The sequence below is a fragment of the Moschus berezovskii genome, chromosome 17 (assembly GCF_049115385.1).
Source record: "Moschus berezovskii isolate FMDL1 chromosome 17, NW_MosBer_1.0, whole genome shotgun sequence".
In the NCBI taxonomy this organism is placed as follows: Eukaryota; Metazoa; Chordata; class Mammalia; order Artiodactyla; family Moschidae; genus Moschus; species Moschus berezovskii.
Window position 1 is genome coordinate 5,033,525 of NC_142476.1, and position 23,336 is coordinate 5,056,860.

Sequence of the window (23,336 nt, forward strand, 5' to 3'; positions counted from 1 at the left end):
CATTCCACGTGGATTTTACCAAGCTCCCACTGGTAGTCAGGTAGACAAGATGGTCCACTTTGTACGTGTTTGGATTCTCGCTCAGCTTCCCCCAGTGTTTGTTCAGTGGCTTGTGAACAGAGTGGCCACGGTGACCAGGTTGAGAGCCTGGCATAGCTCAGCTACGTCTTCTCACCAAAACTAAACCGATTATTACCATTGTTAAATGCCCAGCATTCCAAAAGCAGGAACCAACCCTGAGCTCCTGACTTGCACCATAATCTAGAGGGATGTGTCAGCTGCTTTAGGCTAGGTTGGTTAATTCAGATAATTGCCTCAAATTTCCTTCTAATTGAGATGTAATATGGCTCCTGATCCATGGAGGGGCTACGGTTTGTTCTTCTGGAACAGACACTTGTTCCTGGAGGAAAGAGGGTCCCTGCTAACCAGGGTCATTTTTGTAATGGTGGAATCTGTAGCCCTTAGTTTGTTTACCCAAGGAATAGGTATCTGGTGAGCCAGGTTGTGGCAGAGAGATCTTACTGCTAGGGCTGGGTCATCAACAGAGTCCAGAGACAGCCTGTGACATGGTGTATGAGCCAGAGCTGGCTATAGGAGCAAAAAGCCAAGTGTAGAAGCATTTAAGCTTTGTGCAGGGCTCAGCGTTTGTCGTGTTGGTGAGGGCAAAGCACTGTGGTGGTGTGTGTGTGTGTGTATGTGTGTGTTGCATGCCAACATCTCATCCTTCTGATCAGCTGGGGAGGGCTTTAAGGCAAGAAATGATTAAAGAGCTCTCAGAGGGAAGGAGGAGTGTGAGGCAGCCTCTGACCCTTTGTCTGTTCAGAGTCTAGCATAGTTTCTGCCACCGAGTGGTTTCATCTGTTGAATGAGAAAAAAGAGAAAAAACAATAAGTGGCTCTGTGTGTCCTTTGAGTTGGAAAGGATCTGATTATCTATCCCCGTTTCTAATTGTTCTGAGCATCTCTTTGTTAGCCTCCCCCGACTGGTAAGCACCTAGTTTCTGCTTGTTGTTATAGGTAAGAACAGTTGTAGCTAAAATTTATCAAGTGCTTATTGCTGTGAGGTGGTACTTGTTGTTCAGCCGCCAAGTCACGTCCAGTTCTTTTCAGCCTCGTGGACTGAAGCACGCCAGGCCTCCCTGTCCATCGCCATCTCCCAGAGTTTGGCCAAGTTCACGTCCATTGAATCGGTGATGCCGTCCAGCCATCTCATCCTCTGCTGCCTTTTTCTCCTTCTGCTTTCAGTCTTGTTCAGCATCAGCATCAGGGTCTTTTCCAAAGAGTCGGCTGTTTGCATCCAGTGGGCAAGGTGTTGGAGCATCAGCTTCACTATCAGTGCCTCCAATGAGTATTCCAGGTTATGAGGCTCTCTACTCTACATGAGCTAATCTCATAGAGGCCTCAAAATTTGAGGAGGTAATTATTATGCTTATGTACCAATGAGCAAACAACTTCAATTAACTTCCTCTGAGTCACACAGTTAGTAAGTGGCAGTAAGGACTTGAAGCCAGATATATCTGAGTCTATAGCTTAAGCTCCTAAACACTGCGCTGTACTGTTTGAATACATGCTGTGACAGAGGTCTCAGCACCTCACAAGATGACAGTGCTATCGTTAGCAGCTTTGATTGCCAGAAGGTTTTCTTCCTTTGAGTGGAAACCCACCTCCCTGTAATGCACAGGCCTCGTTCTGAGTGTCCATCCTGACCCTGCTGAGAACCTTTCTCCTCCGCCTTCAGCCATCTGAAGATGGCCCTCACAGGCTGCAAGTGGGGAAGGATACCCTCTAGACCCCCACCCCGCTTTCTGGAGGCCTTGCTGAAGGGAACCCAGGTTTACCAGTGGCCACTGCGTGTGGCTATTAGGCTGAGCAAGGAGAGGCCTGACCAGGGCTGCGTTTCCGGACCATTGCCTCCTGTCTAGACACTATACTGTTATTAATGCCATTTCGCCTCCCATTAGCTTTTTTGGCAAGAGAAATTCTTCCACTGCTCTGGCCTGTGTGGGTGAATTACTGCGGTGCTTAGCTCAAAGCAGGAACTATTATGAGAGGGCAAGAACTGCAAGCCCCTTGGGTCTGGCCTGAGTCATCTGTGAGTCTGGTTTCTGGGTCTAAGTGCTGGGCAGAAAGGAGGCAGGGGAGCTTGCCTTTGAGCTGGCTATTGCTGGTTTGTCTGTGATGCTTAGCAACTGTCTCTTCTGGGGTGGAGCTGTGGCGGGGTGTGTGTGTGTGTACACGCATGTGTTTGTGTGTGATGTGGCAGAGTAATCTTCTAGAACAACTGTTGAGTGCCTGTCTTCACCTCACCTGTCTGGACCTTTCCTTTCTTACCTTGGCTGTAACTGAATCTCATTTTATTGGAAAAACCTTCTTGCAGGCTGAGCTTAGCTCTACACGTGAGATGACCTCTGGACTGCCCCCTCCATCCCTTCCAGGCCCCTGATAACCAAGGAGACTGCATTTGTGTGCAACCCAGGAGGTCCCCCAAACCCACTTCTGGTAACCTGGGTCAAGACCGCAGGCCTCAGTTGACAATAGTGTCACACGAGCCCCGGGGGAGTGCTCTGAGACCCCTGTGTGTGTGGAGGTGGTTGTCACTCTCAGGAGCCCCATACTAATCGCCTCAGGTTTCCTCCTAATTAAGATGTAATGTGGACTCCTCTGGCCATCCAAAGGTTAAGAATCCACCTGCCAGTGCAGGGAATTTCCTGGCTGGGGAAGATCCACATGCCGTGGGGCAACTGCGCCTGTGCCCACGGCCACTGAGCGTGCTCCTGGAGCCTGGCTCCACAGCAAGAGGAGTCACTGCGGTGAGAAGCCCACACACCAGGGGCAGTGGCCCATGCTTGCCGCAACGAGAGGAAGCCCAAGTGCAGAGACAAAGGCCCAGTGCAGCCAAAAAAACCTGCAGTGTGGCTCCTGATGCCCAGAAAAGGAGGCGCGAGGCCTTGGACGTGCTGTCCGACCCTCCCAAGTCCTGAAGCAGGTAACAGACGGGGAGCCATGGCGCCCGGGCCCGAGGAAGGGCGTGGTGGGCTCTGCGGGCCCTCACCAGGTGCCCTCAGTTAGCCACGTGACAAAGGGCCGCGTTTCGCCCGCCTGCCACAGCAGAGGCTGGGGAGCAGAAACAGCCCGGGTCTGTAACACGGCAATGCTGCAATGTACACAAACCGGGGGCCTGGGGAGAGCCCAGGCTCTGGGATGGACCCCTGTCTGCCTTCCTCTCCCCGAACTGCTGCCCTTTCCTTCTGAATGTTCCCAGGTCCAGGGCTTGCTGTTTCTCCGCCGTGGGGGAAAGATTCAGGATGCTGCAGGGGAGACTTTTGTCTTGCCAAATCTCCACACACCATGGAGAATGGCCCGTTAGAGCCTAGCTCTGAGAGGTGCATCACTTTTGTACCTGGGGCCTTGGGCCTCTTGGCCAAGGGGACCCCCTAGGCAATTGGCCATAGGTCAGAGCTGTCTCCTAGCAATGGGGATAGGGCCAGAGGGGACAGAACATGATCACTGTGCAGAATCTGGGAAGCCAAAGAAGGTGGAAGAAGCCATAAACTCTTCATTACTCAGGGTCACAAGGTCAGGGATGGCCAGATAAATTTAAATATCCTGATAATCCAGAGCTTTGAAACAGCTCCCCAAGGAACTCCAGGGTTTGTGCTTCACTTGTATGAGCCCTAACCCCCTTTTGGCGTATCCTTATTTCCCCGTAACTCTGGGGAACTCTAAAGTCCAAAAGATAAGAATGAGGTTAAAAGCGGGGTGGAAAGCAGCCAGTCCCCTTTACCTCCCAGGTCTCATCAGCCTCCTGACTGAAGCCTCCAGTGCTTTTATTCACACGCTCATTCACTCAACAAAAACTTGTCATGAGTACCTACCCTGAGCCAGGCAGTGTTCTAGGAGCTGGGATAAACATGGACAAGACGCTGCTCACAGGACCCAGTGTCCTAGGAACACGAGTCACCAGGGAACATACCTGCAACAGAGTCCCGAGATGACCCCCATGGTAATGCTTAGAATCCTGGAGGCCATGGGAGGCTTCCTGGAGGAAGTGACATCTAAGCTGAGACCCAAAGGATGCCAAGAACTAGTTAGATGAAGAGAGGAGAGAGGGTGTTGTGGGGGAGACTGATCCAAGCTGAGAGAACATTGTGTACAAAAGCCCAACAGAGGCCTAGTGTGGCATTCTAGCAATTGGAGCACATTTGTGTGGCTGGATCTCGGAGTAGGAGGGAGGGACATAGCAGATGCGCTGAGAGCTGGGCAGGGCTGGGGAGTGAAGGGCTGGGACTGTGTGTCAAGGAGCTGAGTCTGAGGGCAGTAGGAGCAGTGAACCATTTTCAGTAGGAAAGTGAGAGGACTGGGTTTGAATATTCAAAGGCGCCCTCTGCCTGCTGCTGAGCCCGCACAAAATGAGGGAGCAGGGGGCAGATTGCCAGCTGTTGGGGGGCTCAGGGGGGAGCTGGCAGCAGTGTGGACTTCCACATTCATTGAGAAGGAGGGGCTCCCCACCCAGCCTCTCCCCCATCGCCCCTTGCTGCGCAGGCAGCTCAGGGTGGGGGCAGTGGGCCACTCCTGTCCTTGCCTGGACCTGTCCCATTGCTGGGCGCTCCTTTTACCTGAGCACCGTTGCTCTTGGGAATTTGTTTTGCGGGCTACCTGGGAAGGCTTTGCTGCCTTTGTTCCCCCCTGGCCTGCTGGAGAGCAGGACTCCTCACGGGCTGAGGGATGACATGAGACCTCTGAGGATAAGGCCAGAAAGGACAGGACAACAAGCATTCTGAGGTCCGAGCTCCTCATCAAGCCCAGAGATGCTGGGAGCCCCTCCTTCTCGGCGACTCCTTAAGAGCAAAGCAGGATGGAGCGATCGGGACCCTAGTTCACCACTGGTGGGAATGTGAAACGGTGCAGCTGCTGTGGGAAACAGCACAGCAATACCTCAGAAACACCAAAAATAGAATTGCCATATGATCCAGGAAGCTCACTTCTGAGTATAGGAAGAGAACTGAAAGCAGGACCTCAAAGAGATATTTGCACACCCATGTTCACAGCAGCATTATTCACAATAACCAAAAGGTGGAAGCAACACAGGTGTCCACCAACGGATGAAGGATGAACAAAATGCAGTGCAGACACACATGGAGTGTCAGCCAGCCTCAGAAGGAAAGGCCTCCTGACACACGCAATGCATGGATGAACTTTGGAGATATGATGTAAATGAGAGGAGCCAGTCCCAAAAGACTGCTATTGCAGTACCTAGAACAGTCAAATCCACAGAAACAGAAATGGTGGTTTCCAGGGCTTGTGGGGAGGGCGAAATGAGGAGTCACTGCTTGTCTTCTTTCTTTTACTTCTGACTGCAGTGGGTCTTCGGCACTGCATGCAGGCTTTCCCTCGTTGCGGTACGTGGGGCTCCTCTTCGTTGCGATGTGCGGGCTTCTCGTGGCGGTGGCTTCTTTTGTGGCAGAACACGGGCTCCAGGCACACGGGCTCAGTAGTCGTGGCTCATGGGCTCCAGGGAGCTGGCTCAGTAGTTGTGGCCCTGGACTTAGTTGCTCTGCAGGGATTCAACCAGTGTCCCTTGCGTTGCAAGGCGACTTTTAACCACTGGACCACCAGGAAAGACCACGGAGTTATTGCTTAAAGGGAGCTGAGATTCTGTTTTGCAAGATGAGAAAGTTGTGGCGGTGGTAGTACAACAGTGTGAATATGTTGAACACTTCTGAGCTTAGACTTAGAACTGGGTTCGCGTGCGTGCTAAGTCACTTCAGTGGTGTCTGACTCTTTCTGACCCCATGGAGTTTAGCCCGCCAGGCTCCTCTGTCCGTGGGATTCTCCAGGCAAGAATACTGGAGTGGGTTGCCATGCCCTCCTCCAGGGTATCTTCCCAGCACAGGGATCAAACCCAGGTTTTCTGCACTGACAGGCACATTCTTTACCACAATACTACATTTTATATTGTGTGTTTTAAACCACAATTTAAAATGAAAATTTTAAAAATCAGAGGATTTAAATTTAAAAAGAAGCAAAGCAGGGGCCAGGGAGTGGGGGTATAAATAGCTCCCCATTTCTGAGGGCGTAGGAAGGAAGAGGTCGGCCTGTATTCTGACTCTCCTCCCCTGAGCTGCCCTAGGTAAGGATGTCTGATTCCCAAGGGTCCCCTTGCCCTTACGTGATCAGTGAGGACGTGAAGTGGCTGTCGGGGCAGCAGGAGAAGAAGTATTTGTGTTGAGCTGGGACCCAAATGGCCAAGGTCACAGCTGTGGCTTCCCCATTGCACCTCCTACACACACACACACACACACACACTGTATCTGCTCTGAGCACATACTTTCAACTGACTTTCCGCTCGATACTAGTCCCAGCTTGTTTCTTCTCTGTGAATACAGTGGGGAGGCTGAGAGATGGAGGCATGAAGTCGCCTTGGTTCCACACTCATCTGGAGGTGCCTCTGGCTCCCTCTTTCTCCTTCCTGCTCTGTCTCTCCACGCGATCTTAGCCACAAGGCTGAGAAGCAATTTCTGTTTCTCCAGAAAACTGAGCTGAGGTCCCGCTGAAGACCAGGCTTGGTGGCTTGGTGGGTGGGGGTCTCTTTTCACCCACATGGCGGGGAAGGCGGCTGTTGACTCCCCTGTGCCTGCCTCTCCCCTCCTCAGGCTGAGGCAGCCAGACCCACTGGCGTCCCAGGATTGTGCTGTTGGCGGTGCCCCCAGACGGGCTGAGCCAACGTAACCAGGGCCTTGAGTGTTTCCTTGGCCACCTCAGGCGTTCTCCAGCCTTTGGCCTTCCTTTGCCATTTGGTGTGGTCCACTGCTTACTTAAGTTCCTGGGTTCTTGACCAGAAACACCGGGGTGTGCTGGATAGGCCAGGTGCGCTTGGCTTTGCTAAATTTTGGGGCCTCTTGACTAGGCTGTGGTGAGTATCCACAGAGGAGTCAGGAAGGAAGACTGGTGGTGTGTGTACATTTTTCTTGAAAAACAAGCCTTTTCCTGGCAAAACCTTCCCTGGCCTCTCCAGACTTCACCGGTTCTCCTCTTCTGAACTCAGAATTTATGTTCCCCTCAATCCAACTCTTGATCATCACTGCTGTGTGTTACTGGAATAATGTAGAAATTCTTTTGTTAGCTAAAACTGAACTCCTTAACCAACTGATAGATTCTTAGAGAGAAACAGTCTTTTCTTTCTTTACTTTTGCAACAGGATCTTAAAGTGAAAGTGAAGTTGCTCAGTCGTGTCCGACTCTTTGCAGCCCCGTGGACTGTAGCCCACCAGGCTCCTCCATCCATGGGATTCTCCAGGCAAGAATACTGGAGTGGGTTGTCATTGCCTTCGCCAGGGTATCTTTCCGACCCAGGGATCGAACTCGTGTCTCCCACATTGCAGGCAGACGCTTTACCCTCTGAGCCACCAGGGAAGGAACAGGAACAGGATCTTAAAGAGGGTCTTCATTTTGTACAACTATTACAGTGCTCCCTCCATTTCCCATGGGTGCCTCAATTTTGGGTGTCCACATCATTTACTTTTGAGGTGACTACTGTGTATGATCCTTGTTGATTTTCTCTTCTTCGTTGTTAACTGGTGTCCCCACCCCGGTGTTAATTCTTCAATGGCTTTGTGGGTGATTTAAATATTTCTCTAACACTGATTTTGTCAACAGCATTAAAATCTGCATTTTGGGGGGCAAGATATGCAATTTTACTTTGCAATGGGCTTGTATCTTGTTTGTTTCCTGCTAACCTCCCACAGTTAGCAGAGCGTGGACAGAGACTTTTGCCACAGGGATGCGGTCAGCCTGAGACTACAGGACAAAACTGAGTGATGGCGAAGGTTATTAGAGTGTGGTCAGTTTGTTAATAAGCGTTTTTGTTTTATGTTGACTTTTGTGTCCTGGCACAACCTGTGAAAGCAGGTGAATTAATACTCAGTTACCAAGAACCTCTGCATTGCCCTTCCGACACTTCGATGGTGATCAGGAAGCACTCTCAACATGCAGCTGTCATTGCCAACCCCCACCCCACCAGGAAGGCAGCTCTGCACAGCTGAGCCCACATGTGGGCGGGGAGGCCTGGCTTGGGCTGAGAGCTAATGAGTGGGAGTCAAAGGGCTCTGCTTCTGTTCGGTCTGAGGGAAACTTTTTAAAAGGTAGAAATGTTAAACCCCATGGGCCGCCTTGTGAGGTAAGGAGCTCTCTTAGTATCGAAGCTAGGATGAAATGATGGGGTGGTTGTGGAGAGAGCTCCTAAGGCAGATAGAAGGAGAGGCTGAGAACTTCCAAAGCTGAGAGACGATTATTCTACCTCCTCTGTGCTATGGCACGAACTCCTGTGGACAGGATTGGGTTCTATTCATTCTCGTATCCCCCCTCCAGAGCACCTCATAAATAGTCATAGCAACTTGGTTGTGCTGTGCTGTGCTCACTCGTGTCCGACTCTTGTGACCCCATGGACTGCAGCCCGCTAGGCTCCTCTGTCCATGGGATTCTCCAGGCAAGAACACTGGAGTGGGTTGCCATTTCATTTTCCAGGGGATCTTCCCGAGCCAGGAACCGAACTGGAGTCTCCTGCATTGCAGGTAGATTCTTTACTAACTGAGCTATGAGGGGAGCCCAGCAACTTGGTTGATGGTTAGTAAACGAATGACTGTCTGACTGGGTGCGTTGAATGAATGAACCAGCTCTCGTCTTCCAAATGGGCCTCAGCACCTGCCCTTCCAGCAGTCAATTCAAGGTTACATTTCCCCATAGTCCTTCTCAGGGGAACCAGAGTGGGTGGTGGGGCCCTGAGGAAAGAATGGAGGTCATGAAACAGCGGCGGCTGGGTGGCTTGCCCAGGGTGTTTTAAATGTGCTGAGCTCCTGCTACACTGGCTCTCAACCTTGACTGAACGTTTCAGTCACCCAGGAACTTATTCAAAAGAGTAGTAATGTCTGTATCTCACATCTAGAGACTCTGATTTGATTGCTCTGTGATGCTGGCACCACTTTTCGAAGCTCCCCAGGTGGTTCTAATGCACAGTCAAGGTGGAGAGCCACTACCATACTAAGTGCCGGGGGATTTACATCTATTTTCTCATATAATCCTCACAAGCACTCGCAAGTTAGGTCACTGCTTCTCAGAGAGCGGTCCTGGACCAGCGGCACCCTCTTGAGAGCTGTGTTAGAAATGCAAATTCTCAAGCTTCACTCCAGATTTGAGGGTGCGCCCCGCAGTCTGTGTGTCAGCCGCCCTCCAGGTGACTCTGACGTGTGCTCCAGGCTGAGAGCCGTGGAGATGTGAGCAGCCCTCCTTCACAGATGAGCCAGACAGGTATAGTTAGCAGCCAAGGTCTCAGGGATGGTGAGGACCACCAGGAGGGTTTGTTTTTATTTATTTGGCTGCACCGGATCTTAGATGACACACGTGGGCTGTTCTTCGGTGCGCGGGCTCCTCTCTAGTTGTAGCAAACAAGCTCAGTTACCACGTGGCACGTGGGATCTGAGTTCCTTGACTAGAGGTACAACCTGCATCCCCTGAACTCTAAGGTGAATTCTTGACCACTGGACCACCAGGGAAGTCCTCACGGCAGAGGTTTAAATCCAGGTGTACGGCTGTGTAGACACCACGCTGCTGTGGGCGGTGACTGGGTTCTCTTGCTGGCCCTGGGTTGATGATTCTTTCTCCTTCTTTTTGCTTGATGCCAACACATAGCTCCATCTGGAGCCCAACTGCGCTTGTCCTGGGGAAGCAAAGGGCAGAACATCCCAGGATTCATTCTAAAACAGTTTTATTAGGTGCTTAAAATAGCTTCTGGCAGATGGCATGTAGAATGGGGACTGGTATAGAGCTGCAAATGACATTTACAAAGTTGTGTGTGTTTGTGCAAACACATGGACATGCACGTGTGCACACGGCTTGTGTGTGTGTGTGCATAGGGGGTCAGAGAAGTTGAGGAATTGGGGAAGGGGGCTAAAGGAGAAAGAACAGGATGGATGATTCTAGTCTAGTCAGGATTAAAGAGAAGGGCTTGAGCCTGGGTTTCCCAGGGCACTTGGGTGAATCCTGTGCCTTCCCTGGGCACATGCTTGTCAGGTGGGTGTTGCTCAGCGGCTAAGTGAGCTTTCCTGGGGCTTTCAGGGCTGGGGGACCCACGGAGCTGAAGTGGGGCGTGCTGTGGAGTTCCAGGGAGCTTATAGGTTTCGATGAGTTGAAAGCTTGACACTTTGATTGGTTAGGGGCAGACAATGTTTGCAAATGAAAATGCTAAGAATTCACTTCATCTTCCTCATTGTAAAGGAAATGTCTGTATGAGGAAATCTGAATCCATTCAGGTCAAGAATCCACCTTCCAGTGCAGGGGATGCAGGTTCGATCTCCAGTCAAGGAACTCAGATCCCACGTGCCACTCAGCAACTGAGGTCGCTTGCTACAATTAGAGGGAAGCCCGCGCACTGGAGCATGGGCGATGTTCATCAATCTAACCCTCCCGGGCAGACCCACACGTTGTGGGTGGCCGTTTCCTGTGGTAACTCCCAGCAAAAGGCCTACAGCTGCGAGTGGGACTCCTGGGCCCTCTAATGCAGTAATCCTTGGTCTTTCTGGATGGGGGCCCATTTCAGTCTGACTAAATCCAAGGTGCCCTTTCTCCAGAAAATGCCACGTATGCGTGTGCACAGAAAAATTTGCCAGCCTTTCACAGTGGCCCATGGCATCTCCCAGCCCATCTGTGAATGACTGAGTCTAACGGAGGGCTCTGAGGAGAGTGCCCATCCGCCTCCCAGTGACTGAGCCCAGCCCTGAGTGGAGGTCCCCTCCTCCTCTCACAGTGAAATGCACGGAGAGAATGATATTGAGGCCATCTGAAGGTAGGGGCCTAGGCCAGCGGGCTCTGGGAGGCTGGCTTCAGCTGAAGGAGGTGGACTTCGCCATGCCCTGGCCTCCGAGTCCCGAACCTGGGAATTCAGAATTATCAGACCGGGTTCAAATTCCCATTCTATCTTTACTGGCTGTGTGACCTTCAGTTCAGTTCAGTCGCTCAGTCGTGTCCGACTCTTTGCGACCCCATGAATCACAGCACGCCAGGCCTCCCTGTCCATCACCAACTCCCGGAGTTCACTCAAACTCATGTCCACAGAGTCGGTGATGCCATCCAGCCATCTCATTCTCTGTCGTCCCCTTCTCTTCCCGCCCCCAATCCCTCCCAGCATCAGACTCTTTTCCAGTGAGTCAACACGTCGCATGAGGTGGCCAAAGTATTGGAGCTTCAGCTTCAGCATCAGTCCTTCCAATGAACACCCAGGACTGATCTCCTCTAGAATGGACTGGTTGGATCTCCTTGCAGTCCAAGGGACTCTCGAGAGTCTTCTCCAGCACCACAGTTCAAAAGCATCAATTCTTCGGGGATCAGCTTTCTTCACAGTCCAGCTCTCAGCTTAAATTGTCCAAGTCTCAGTCTCCTTAGCTGTAAAATGGGACTAATAATCACATCTGTACAGTACAACTCATTGTGACTAAGAGCAAGAGAGAACGCACACGTCAGTGAGCTCAGTAATATGCCACAACATACCGCACCTTGTTCTTGAGGAATGAGGGATAGCTCCTTAGCGCTTCCTCAACCAACTTGTGTTTTCTTATTGCCAAGGGAGCTGCCGTTTCCAACACTGGCTCTTCTGCTCTAAGACATTCACAAGTAAGACAAGCGGGTCTCTTTGTGCACAGTGGTGGTGGGACTGTGGCAGAGGGGAACTCGGTTCCCGGGCTGGGGACTGTAGGCAAGGAAACTTGGAGGGGCACAGAGGTTTGGAGCCTGTGGTGGAGACGGACGGTGGGGACACTGATTGATGGCTGTAGCGGGCAACGCAAGGTCACAAGGAGCTGAACCGGCTTTTGGATGAAGGTGAAAGGAGAATGGCTCACGAGGACACTGTGGTATGAGAATGACGTGGGTCACTGGTCAGAAGGGGGACATGTTTTCTAACGGATGCTATAAAACAGGCACAGAGGCCAGGGGAAGCAGTAATAGGACTCTTGCCACCTAGGTATTTGCTTGGTGCATTGCTTGGTTCAAAATGGAGCCTGTGATGCGTTCCTGACTTGGCCAGCCGATGTCTGAGCTTGGACGAAAAGGAAGCTCGTGGGCAAAGGCTGCTCTGGATGTGATTCTGATAACAGAGAACTGACTGATGAGGAGGGACATCAGAACCTCCAGGGGAAGCCACTGTGGAATCTTAGCGTTCACAGTATCTAAGGACGCAGAGGGTGGGGGGCAAAATCAGACACCCGGGCTTCTAAAAGGCATGTTCCAAAAATTCAGAGAAAAGAATTAGAAGCTGAGGTTGATTCTCAAGAGAATATAGTTCAAGAGGTTTTAAAACTGAAGGCCTGACAATAAAGCCACAAATTATCCTGAGTTAAAAAAAAAAAAAAAAAAGAGGGCAGCATCTAATAAAAATAGATGTGGCTGCACAGAGAATTCTCTAAAATCTGCACACAGATTTTAGAAGTTCCCGTGTTCTGGAAATCTACTGACATACTTTAAAAGTACATACATTTGAATATAGCAGAGCAATAGTTAAGAAAGAATTTTTTGGAATTAGACAGCATTTGAATCCTGACTTTGCCACCTACTAGCTGTGTGACCTTGGGTAAGTCCTTTAGTTTTTCTGAGCTCTGATATCTAAATTTGTAAAATGGGGATAATTGCACCCACTTTATTTATTTAAATGTTTATCTGTTTATCTTTGGCGGCGGTAGGTCTTCGCTGCTGGACGAGGGCCTTCTCTAGATGTGGCGCGCAGACTCCTCGCTGCGGCGGCATCTCTCGTTGTGGGGCCTGGGCTCTCGGGCGTGCAGGCTCACGTGTTACAGCTCACAGGCTCCACAGCCTGGACTTCAGTAGCTGTGGTACAGGGCTTAGTTGCCCCGAAGCATGTGGAATATCCTTGGACCAGAGATTAAACCTGTGTCCCCTGCATTGGCAGGTGGATTCCTAACCACTGGACTACCAGGGAAGTCCTGTACCCGATTGATAAGGGAGCTGTGACTGAAATGAAGTGGTCCGCCGAAATCCCTACTAGAGTGGCTAGCATATGGTAAATGCTCAAAGTTAGCCATTATTGCTGCTGCTGCTGCTAAGTCGCTTCAGTCGTGTCCAACTCTGTGCGACCCCATAGACAGCAGCCCACCAGGCTCCCCCGTCCCTGGGATTCTCCAGGCAAGAACACTGGAGTGGGTTGCCATTTCCTTCTCCAATGTGTGAAAGTGAAAAGTGGAAGTGAACTCGCTCAGTCATGTCCAACTCTTAGCGACCCATGGACTGCAGCCTACCAGGCTCCTCCTTCCATGGGATTTTCCAGGCAAGAGTACTGGAGTGGGTTGCCACGGCCTTCTCCATAGCCATTATTACCACTCTATAAAAAAATACAAAGCACTTTAAATCAACGGACATCTGTAAAAGGATAGCTCAAATGGGTAACAATTGTACTAGGAGGCTAAGGATGTGTCTGAAACCTATAAGCAACACACAAGGGTTCTTTTGGTAAAACCATCAAGAAGGAAGGTGGACTTCAGGCCTGGAACAGCCAGTGGGTTGTGATCACATTGCTTCTGCAGTGTTTTTGCAACACTCCACAGCAATGCGTTGTCAGGGAACGGGCAGGATAAGGACTCCCGCCTCTGCTGTTTCTCCCTTGGAATGACTAACGTGCTTGAATGGCAAACGCAATTAAGATGGAATTAGAGGCCAGTGAAGATCATCCCTCACTACCTTGTGTAAATTGCAGTCTCTGTTATGAGACAGGCACTGGCAGAACTAGCAGACTTGATGGTGGAGTCTTGACCTACGTGCGCTGCCTTGAAGAGTCACAGGGAGAAGAGAGGGGTCAGGAGCCTGCAAAAGAGTAAATGAGGCTTTGATTTTCAATAAAGGGGGGGAGGGTAGACTTAGGAAACAGGGGCACATTAGTTTGCTTCTCTGCCAAAGTTCTAGAAGCGATGGTTAAGCTGAGGCTTCCTGAGTGGCCTCTACGTGCTGCCCTCGGCCTCCCCATATGCCCGTGATCTGAGGATCCGCATGAGTCAAATCCAGCCATGTCTGCTCAGGACCATCCAGTGCCTCCCCTCTCACTGGAAGGAAAACTTTGAGTCCTCACAGGAGCTTACGATGCCCAGCCCCACCGCCAGGCTATTCCCTTCCCTCAGGGCTCACGGTTCCTCTCCCTCCGCCCTCCTCCTTGCTTTGGGTTTCCTGCCTGCTTTCTCCTTTGGGACCACTCTTCCTCCAAGATAACTGGTTGGTTCCCTCCGCCAAGGCATTGCTCAAATGTCAGCTTCTCAGCAAGACCTTTCCTGAGCCCTCCAATGTAACCTCCCCACCCCAACTTATCCTCTTCCCTGACTCAAGTTTTTCTCCATGGTATTTGCTACTACCCAAAAGGCTACATATTCTTACTTATCTGTTCTGTTCATCAACTTCCTTCACTCACTAAAATGCAAGGTTTATGGGCTCCGAGAGCTTATCTGCATCCCCCGTTGCTCGAACTGTGTCAACTGCATAGACACGTTCATTAAATGTTTGCTGATGGGAAGGCAGAAAGGAGAACAGCAGGAAAGAAGGTGGCTGGCACGCTGAGAAAAGGTCACTAGACCAGCATGACCAACCATCCCAGTTTTCCCAGGACAGAGAGTTTCTGAAACAATGGACTTTCAGTGCTGAGGCCAGGAAAGACCCAGTTGGTCATGCTATGCTAGAGCAGCCTGGCTCACTGACTCCTGAACATGGGGACTAGTCTGAGAGCTCTCAGCACAGTCTTACGCTCACTCTCTCCTCGTGTTGGCAGAGCCTCCCATGAAGTCTGTCTCGTGGGAGAATGTAGGGACGTGGGCTGCAAGAGGGTGTGTTTAAGTGGTTTGTAGTTGGCTGAGCATCTCAGACGTGTTGATGGATGGGTCCGTGTCAGCCGTGGGAAGGCCGCTGTGGTGAGCCACAGAACCACATCCTGGCCTGCATCTTCTGCACCATCTGGGCGGCGGATGAGGACAGAGAAACAGGGTCGGATCCTGCAGAGGCATGTCCTAGCCGGGGACAACCCACACCGTCAGCAAGTCTGAGCTGGGTTTGGAGATCATCTCAATAGATGGAAATGATAGGCCCAATGTAGCAACCTGAAATTCAAAGAGTGACAAATACTGTTTTCTATTTAGCATTTTTTAAAAAGCAATCTTAAATATCCAGAAGAGACCAGTTTGAATAGCCACTTTGTTTGTCTTAACCCCAGCATGTTTAGTTGCTCACACACCCAGTCTAGTTGGAAGGCTAAGACTTTGAATGGCACTTAGGTTGCATTAATAGACGTACAGGGCATGAGTTCTACTGTCCTCCCACCTGGCCGCAACACACCTGAGCCACGTGCCCGGCTCTGCACCAGGGTAGAGGCTCTCATTTGCTCAGTTTCTAGCTATTCTGGGACATGGCAACCCCAAAGTGTCTATCCCTCCCCTTCCCAGCTGGCTTCAGCCTGGCAGCATCAGCTCTCTTTCCAGGAGAAAAGAGGCCACTCACCCCCATCCTTCCCCAGCTCACCTTACTTCTCTGAGGGCAGCCACATTCTCAGGACCAGGGAATTCAGTTGAGACTCGGGTTAAATCACCATAATGCCTCTCCCCCCAGAAGAAGGGGTTCACTTTCAAGGACTCAGTGCAGGGCACTCCCGAGGACATGGAGCCAGAGCTGCACCCCTTTCCCTCAGGGCTCCCTGCCTGTAACTCAGGAGTCTTTGGGAAAGGAAGGTAGCAAAAATGTTTTTCATCTTCCAGCCTTTCTACCCTCCAACCCCAGACACCCTTACAAGCATTTGCACTTGCAGGATCTGAGGTGTCCAGGGGCCACTTTTGGGGTTGCTATGACTGAGCCTGAGTCTTAGAGGCGTTCTGGGTGGGAGTTCCGAGGTGGCAAAGGAGGAGCTGGTGGGAGAGGGTTGCAGGGCTCGCAGGGCTCCGGCTGCTTATAGAAGTGACCAGCGCCTGGATTCTCCCTGCCATGTGGCCCGTCTGGAAGGCAGCCCCTGCCCTTCATCCTAGACAGAGGAGGCGTTGACTTCTGACTTCAGTTTTCCGAGATCAGTGCAGGCCCTGCCCTGCCTCTTCCCCACAGAGCTTCTGGATCATGGTGGATGAACCCTCACCAGCAGTGAATAGGCTGCCCTGAACTTGGCTATGATGGTCCTAAAGCTTTCCCAGCTCCCTCCCCCAAAGAGGGCTTCTACTGTGGCTCAGTTGGTAAAGAATCCATTTGCAATGCAGAAGACCCGCGTTCGATCCCTGGGTTGGGAAGATCCGCTGGAGAAGGGAAAGGCTACCCACTCCAGTATTCTGGCCTGGAGAATTCCATGGACTGTATAGTCCATGGGGTCGCAAAGAGTCAGACATGACTGAGCGACTTTCCTTTTCACCTTCCCCTAAGAACATGTAAGTTGTGTGTGGGAAAGAGCACGTGTGGGTGGAGCCTGCTGACTCGGCAATGGGCTGTCCTTTTGAAACGGGGCTGAGTAGCCCCTCAGTAGAGGGGAGAGGAGACAATGGACCAGCCTCCAGCCCCTCCCACAACCCTCTCACAGGGCCATAACCTATACCACTGTCTAGAAAAAAAAAAAAAAACAACTGGGACCTAGAGGAAGCAAAACATTGCAGCCACCCCAGGTTGGAGCTGGGGGTTCTCCAGGTGTGGTCCCCAGACCAGCAGTATCAGTAACACCTGAAAGCTTGTTCAACATGCACACTCTTAGGCCCTGCCCAGACCTGGATCAGAAACTCTGGGGGTGGGACCAGCCTCCGTGCTGACCCAGCCCTCAGGTGACTCTGATGCAGGCTGGTGTGTGAGATTCCTTCTGTCCAAGAGGAAGAAGTCTTCTAAGCTGGCTTTTTGCTGAAGGTGTTCAGAGAACCCTACTGTTTGTGTGTTCATTGGGAGAGGGGCATCATCCTCTGACTTGGGTGAGGGCTCTCTTTCTTGGGTCTGTGGTGTCAGAAGCTCCGGCTACTGGTCTGGCTTCCACTTGCGTCTACATTTGCAACCTTGAGGGTGACTTAAAGCCCACTTCCTGCATGTCTGCTAACTGTGTAATATTGGAGTCCTCAGGTTCACATGTGGCTTCTTTTCCGTCTCAGGAGACCTGTCTCAGAAAAAAGAGCTGTTGTCCGGCAGCCTCTTGCTCTGGAACCCCCACTGGCTGGCCAATGGCAGCCCCCTCCCCTTGGCTCTTCTGCTTTTCCAACAGATGTTTCTCTTCACATTTAGTCCTAAGAAGTCAATCCATTAAAAAAAAAATACTGCAAAAGCAAACCCGGCTCATTGCAAATTATACTGAAAGGGACTGGAAAGACAGATGCTGAAGTCTCCCACAGCCCTCCCCTCCCAGACCCTCCATCACCCCCACAAACCCCTCCTGCCCCACTGAGCCAAAGTCCTTGCTGTCCTGAAGATTTGAAATTCTCTGCGTGACTCTGCCTCTTGGGTTTGCTTAATTAGAAATAGGCTGGGAGGTGCATCCTACATACTGGCATGTTGATTGCTTATCACAGAAAAGGAAGGGGTGACAGTGTGTGCTGGTGGAAACTCCCACTGCGCCATCTCCAGACTCTCCTCCGCGTTTCCCTCCCTCTGGCTCCCCGTCTCTCTTCTTTCCTCTCCTGTCAGCCTTTCCTGCGCACCATCCCCAGATCTGCTCAGTTACACGGCTCTCTGGGGAGCAGTCCGGAGGCACCTGCAGGTCAGACTCCAAACCCGCGGGGTAAACCGTGCCTCTAGCTCCAAGCTCCCCGGACTCCCTCATCACCACCCCCCCCCCGGCCCCCGTCACTCTCAGGCTCCAAAGGGATCCAGAACAGAGTTCTGTAGTTACTTACACTCAGTATTCAAATGATCGCTTCTCTTTTGTTCCCTTCCCCTCCCCTTATGATTGTTATTCTTATTTATTTTTATTTTTTACAAAACAGGAGAAAAACTGAGTTGGGGGGAAGTGACACGTTTCTCCACGAAAGTACAAAAGTGCCTACAGAAAGTCACCATCAGTGCGAGCCGGCTGCCGGGCAGAGCCGTTCCTGGGCATCCCTCTTCCACGCGTCCTTCCAACCCAGCGAGGGCCGGGGCAGGGCCCACATGGGGAGCAGCTCCCCCCAGGTGGGGAGGAGAGGCCTTCAGTCCTTGCCCAGGGGGGGAAAGAGCAAGCAACTGAGACTGTACAGAGCCAGAGAAGAGGACGCGGTGCCTCCTGTGGGCCGGGGGCCTGGGGACGCAGGCAGGGGACATCCAGGCAGAGGCCCAGGACTCTCCGGACACAAAGACAACTGGGGAGGCAGGCGGCTCTGGCCAGAGTCCTTCCTGCTCCTGGGAGCTGCTCCTCAGAATGGCGGCAGAGGCGCCCCCAGAAGTGAGGGCGGTTCCTGGCGGCTGCAGGGGCACCCCCTAGGGCTCGAAGCTGGTCGTCTTGGTCCAGCTGCCAGGCCTCAAGCACGCGGGTCCCGGTCAATTTCCTGGCAGGGCGTCTGGCCCAGATTGCTTCCCTTTTGGTAAAAAGTAGTCCACGTTATTTCCCTACTGGCGAGAACAGGCTGAACTTCAGGAATTCTGTGATGGTGGCAGGGACAGAGGCTCCCCTTCAGAGGACCCGGACCACTTCCTTCCTGGATTCCAGCGCAGGACGAGGGGTGCCGACACCACCCGGGCGGAAGGGGTGCTCCAACCCCAGAAAGCCCAAACTGGGAGCAGAGGCCGCCCACCCACGCCCTGCCTGGGCTGGCCGGCGCCAAGGTGGGCTGCCAGCCCGGCTGCCAGCAGGAGGACGGCGAGAGCCAGGATGGCTATGAGCCCGGGCCGGTCCCCTAAGCCTCTGCGGCAAGAGGCGGCTTCTGTAGTCCTGGCCCACACACAGGCCAACTGGGTGTGGGCATCCGCGAAGGCCACCTGCAGGCAGGCCCAATACTCCGTGGCCTGAAGGAGGCGCGTGATGTTGTAGCTGTGGGTGCCCCGTGGCAGGCGGGCCAGCGCGGTGGCCCTGTGGCCCCGGAGGGTGGAGGCGCTGGCCCAGGTGAGGTTGGTGGAGACTGTGTTGGGTGGGGAGACCCACGCCAGCAGGATGTGGTAGGGGTGGGTCTCCTGAACCCGGAGCTCCAGCCCCCACCCCTTGTCTCTGCCATGTTGCAGGGGGGCCCGGCCGACAACCACACTAACCGTCTTTGTGTCGGCCCCGACCAGGTTCTGGGCCACACAGGTGTACAGCCCTGCTTCTTGCGCTGTCACCCTCCGCAGCTCCAGCGTCCCCTCGGGGTACACCCGGTACTTGCGGCCCACCCAGGTGGCTGTCAGCCTAACCCCAGTGGGAGTCACCCAGTAGATCTCTGGCTCGGGCTCCGCCAGCGCCCGGCAGTGCAGCACCAGGCTGTCTCCGCTGGTCACCTGGAGGCGGGCGGGGAAGCTGCGGGGGGATATGAGGGGCAGGCAGTGGTCTGTCATCTCCCGGAAGGCCACCTCCCGCACCGGGAGGCGCCGAAGGTCCGGGGGCTCGGCACACAGCGTGGACTGGGGCTCGATGAAGCGGATGCGGGTGCTGGTGGCGTTAGCCCAGCGGATGACACAGTCGCAGCGGATGGGGTTGCCATGGAGACCCACCTCCTGCAGGTTGGGCAGGGACTCCACGGTCTGCTGGTGCAAGGCACTGAGAGCATTGTTGTTGAGCATGAGGGTCTCCATCTGGGGCAGGTGGTGGAAGGCTTGGGGGTGGATGAATGAGAGTCGAGGGTTGTTGGTGATGTCCAGCTTGGTCAGCTCAGGGAGGTTGACCAGGGCAAATTTGTCAATGGAGACCAGCTCCTCCATGTTGTTCAGCCCCAGCTCCTTAAGGTGCAACATGTTGGCAAAGTCCCCGGGCCCCACCCGCTGGAGTGGGTTCTTGTTCAGGTCTAGGAACTTGAGCCCTGGCACCTGCTCCAGTGCCCGCCGGGGCACACGGGCCAGCCGGTTGTCGTAGAAGGAGAGGCTCTCGAGGCTTTGCAGGCCCTCCAGGGCATAGTCAGAGATCTCCCGCAGGTTCATGCCCGCGAGCACCAGGCTGCGCAGGTTGGCCAGGGGCCGGAAGTTCATGTCCAAGATGGCATCCACCTTGTTGCCGCCAATCATGAGGATCTCCAGGCTGGGCAGCATCTCGAACCAGCGGTTGTCAACAGCCCGCAGCAGGTTGGAGTTGAGGTGTAGCCGTAGGAGGTTGCTGAGCCCCGCGAAGGCCCTGGGGGCGATGCGGTAGAGCTGGTTGTGGTTGAGATAGAGCTCCTGCAGGCTGGCCAGCCCCGTGAAGCTGTGGTCCTCCAGCCGGGTCAGCTGGTTCTCTTCCAGGTGCAGGCTCAGCAGCTGGGGCAGGGCACGGAGGTCACAGTCTCGGGGGTCTGAAAAGCTGTTCTGGGACAGGTCCAGCTCCGTGAGATTGGCCAGGTAGCCCAGTTCACTCTGGTCCACACGGACGATGCTGTTGCTCTGCAGAAGCAGGGTCTGCGTGCCTGCGGGCAGCATGGGGGGCACGGCCGTCAGGAATAGGTCATTGCAGTCCACGGTGGTGGCCTCGCGGTAGGACGATCGGGGGGTATACCAGGGCCGGATCTGGCAGGCACACCCAGGGGGGCAGGGCACGTGCCAAGGTACCACGGGCACAGTGGCAGTGGCACCAGCCACCCACGCCAGCAAGAGGGGGGCCACGAGGAGCCTCATGGTGGAGCTGCAGGGCAGGGGACCATCCACAAGAAGAGTCTGGAGTCCCGGTGCTCTTAGCGGTTTGCAGGCTGAGGGTCAGCAGCCCGGCCAGGACCCAGGGAACCACCCCCCAAGGGCAGTCATTCTATGCGGGGATGGGAGGGCACCACGTCCTGCCCTCCTGGGAACAGCACTCCATCCTGGTCTACAGGCGCCGGGTCTGCTCACTCCTCACCATGCCCCGTCAGGGCAGCCTGGAAGGAGAGGACGCAGAGTTAAGGAGGGTTCAAAGGATCCAAATCTACCCGCTCCTCTCACATCTCCCCCGTTAGACTCAAGGGGCCAAAGGACAAAATGAGCCAGGGCTCCTGAGTTCCATCCTACAGTCCTTAGGCTTCGCTGTCCTTGTCTCCCATCTGCTGGGGGAGTGGCTGGGAGTCTTCAGGAAAGGAGCAAGAGATTGAGCCTTGGAAGCTTCCAGGATAACTCAGGGAAGGTGTGTGTGTGGAGGAGAGGGGGTGGCTGGAATTGCTGTCATCTTCAGAGTCCTTCTGAGCCCAGAGAGATGTGAAGTAGATTCTCCAGCCTGCCTCACTTCTCTCCTCACTCCCTCCTCGGCTCACTGAGTAAACGGGAAATAAAGTGATAGTTTTCAGACATCTCTCTGAACAGTGTGGACAGAGGGTGGCAGAACCAAATGTGGCTTCTCAACTCCAGGGTTAAGTCCTAAGACTTTGAAAGTTGAAAGGCAGTGGGCCCCGACCCCATGCCCAGACTGGCTGGGGCAGTGGGGTGGCGTTGGGGGTCTGCTTAGGCTTTCCTGGATGGAGGTCGGCTTTGTTTTTTGCCAACTTCGCTAGCTGGAGGTAGAGGCTTTCCCTTCCCCATCAGCCTGGCCAAGCTGCTAGGAGGAGGAGGTGGGTTTAAGCCTGGGTCTGAGCTCTTCAGTCCTGCAGGGAAGACCTTAGGTGCTCTGGCCTCTGTCCATTCTCCTAGCTGTGGCCACCGTACTGACTCATTGCAGCCAATATTCTGCCAAAATTACCCTCGACATTCACCCTTGTCCCCTCCTCATGGTCTCCCAGGCAACTTCCACTTGTTCTTGAAAACTCAACCTAAGGCCAGTCCCCTCCTCCAGAACACTGCCTCTCACCCTCTCCACCCCTGGAAGGCGAAGGGCCTGGCTCCTGCTCTCACAGTGCCTTCTGCTTTCTTCCGTCACAGCCCTGCTCACACCATGCGGAAATGTCTCTCCAGTTGGGGACCTGTCTCACTTATGATCATGCTTACAGCCCAGGGCAGGGACCCAGGAAGGGTTTATCATATAAATCAGTCTCTGCGGTCCCAGGGCTCCTGTCCCCAGGAGGCTGGGTCCTTACCCCTACGCCCATCTAGAATCCCAGCCACTGCTGTTCCTCCTTCACAGGCACGGACAATCCAGTCTAGATTCTCTGGAACCCAGGACCCGGCTGCATCATCCTTGATGCAAGTCCAGCCTTGGCCTAGAACCAAGATGGGGAACTAGAGGGTGCCTCCAAAGCCTCACCTGACTCCCGAGTGAAGTAGTACCAGTGAAGCTGGGAAGTTTTCCAGCTGCAGGCATCAGGGGAGCACACGGTTACTAAACACCTGCAATTTGCCAGAACCCAAGACTGTGTGTGTATTATTTCACTTAAAAATCATAAAGAGTCTATAAGATATGCATTAATACTTCCAGTTTCCAGATGAAGAAACTGAGGTTCAGAGATAGTTGAAGAGTTTGTCTCAAGCCACACAGCTGGCAAGTGGCAAGAGCCAGGAATCCAGAGGGTGTGCTTTTTACACTGTCCTTCTCTGCCCCACATCTGGCCCAACCCAATCCTGGGCACCCTGAGCTGTCCTGGCCGCTGCAGCAGCAGGCTGGGTGCCCATTTGTGTCCCCTGAGGAGATGACTACTTGCCAGGGAGCTATGGGAAGCCGGGAGCTGTGTCTCCCATCACCTTCCAGGCCGGTGCCTCTCAGTTGGCCAGAGGGGCTCTTTGCCTTCCTCCTCCCACTGCCAGGATGCTGGGGCTGGGAGGGGAGCAGTTGGAGGCCTCCTCCGAGCAGGGGAGTGGCATGCCTGTTTACATTTGACTACTTCCCACCTTCCTCTGCAGCTATTTCTGAAGGTGGGAAAAACAACATGACTTAAAATGCACAGAGGTTTTGCGTGGGGGGTGTGTGTACACTGACACATAAAACTCAGGGCAAACAAACACGTGTACAAAAGCATGCACACCTCCATCCATGTGCAGAGGGGTGCCAGGGGAACTCAGCCACCCAGTGAGTGGAGGTCAGGTGAGGACTCTGCAGGGTGCTGTACAGGGGCAGAGGAGACAGGGCTGTCCCTGCCGTGGTGCTAGGACTGTGGTCTTGCCGCGCGGGCACACCAGAGGCCTCTGCTTCTTGCCCAGGCCTGACTTGAGAGAGCACTACCTACCAGCAAACAGATCTTACTGTTACTTACCACTTCCTACCAGAGCACTTTGGGAAAAGCTGTTGACTTTTCTGAGCATCTGTTCCTCAGTGTAGAATGAGCTCGTCATTAGGATTGAAGGAGCTGGGTGCAGTGCACACAGAGCTCAGTAAGTCTGAGTTCTCTGCATCCCC

The 23,336-nt window shown here is 53.4% G+C and overlaps 1 protein-coding gene across 3 annotated transcripts in view; it reads right to left on the reverse strand.

The window, feature by feature from the left end:
* Window positions 1–17,827: 17,827 nt before the first annotated feature.
* The window catches only part of LRRN2 (leucine rich repeat neuronal 2), a 63,088-nt gene continuing 57,579 nt past the window's right edge, over window positions 17,828–23,336 (reverse strand). For all 3 annotated transcript variants that reach the window (XM_088845131.1, XM_055420056.2, XM_088845130.1), the window contains one exon: window positions 17,828–20,958. In XM_088845131.1, coding sequence (XP_088701257.1) covers window positions 18,584–20,722 — 2,139 coding nt within the window. In that variant the 5' untranslated portion in view covers window positions 20,723–20,958 and the 3' untranslated portion in view covers window positions 17,828–18,583. The remainder of the gene's footprint in view (window positions 20,959–23,336) is intronic.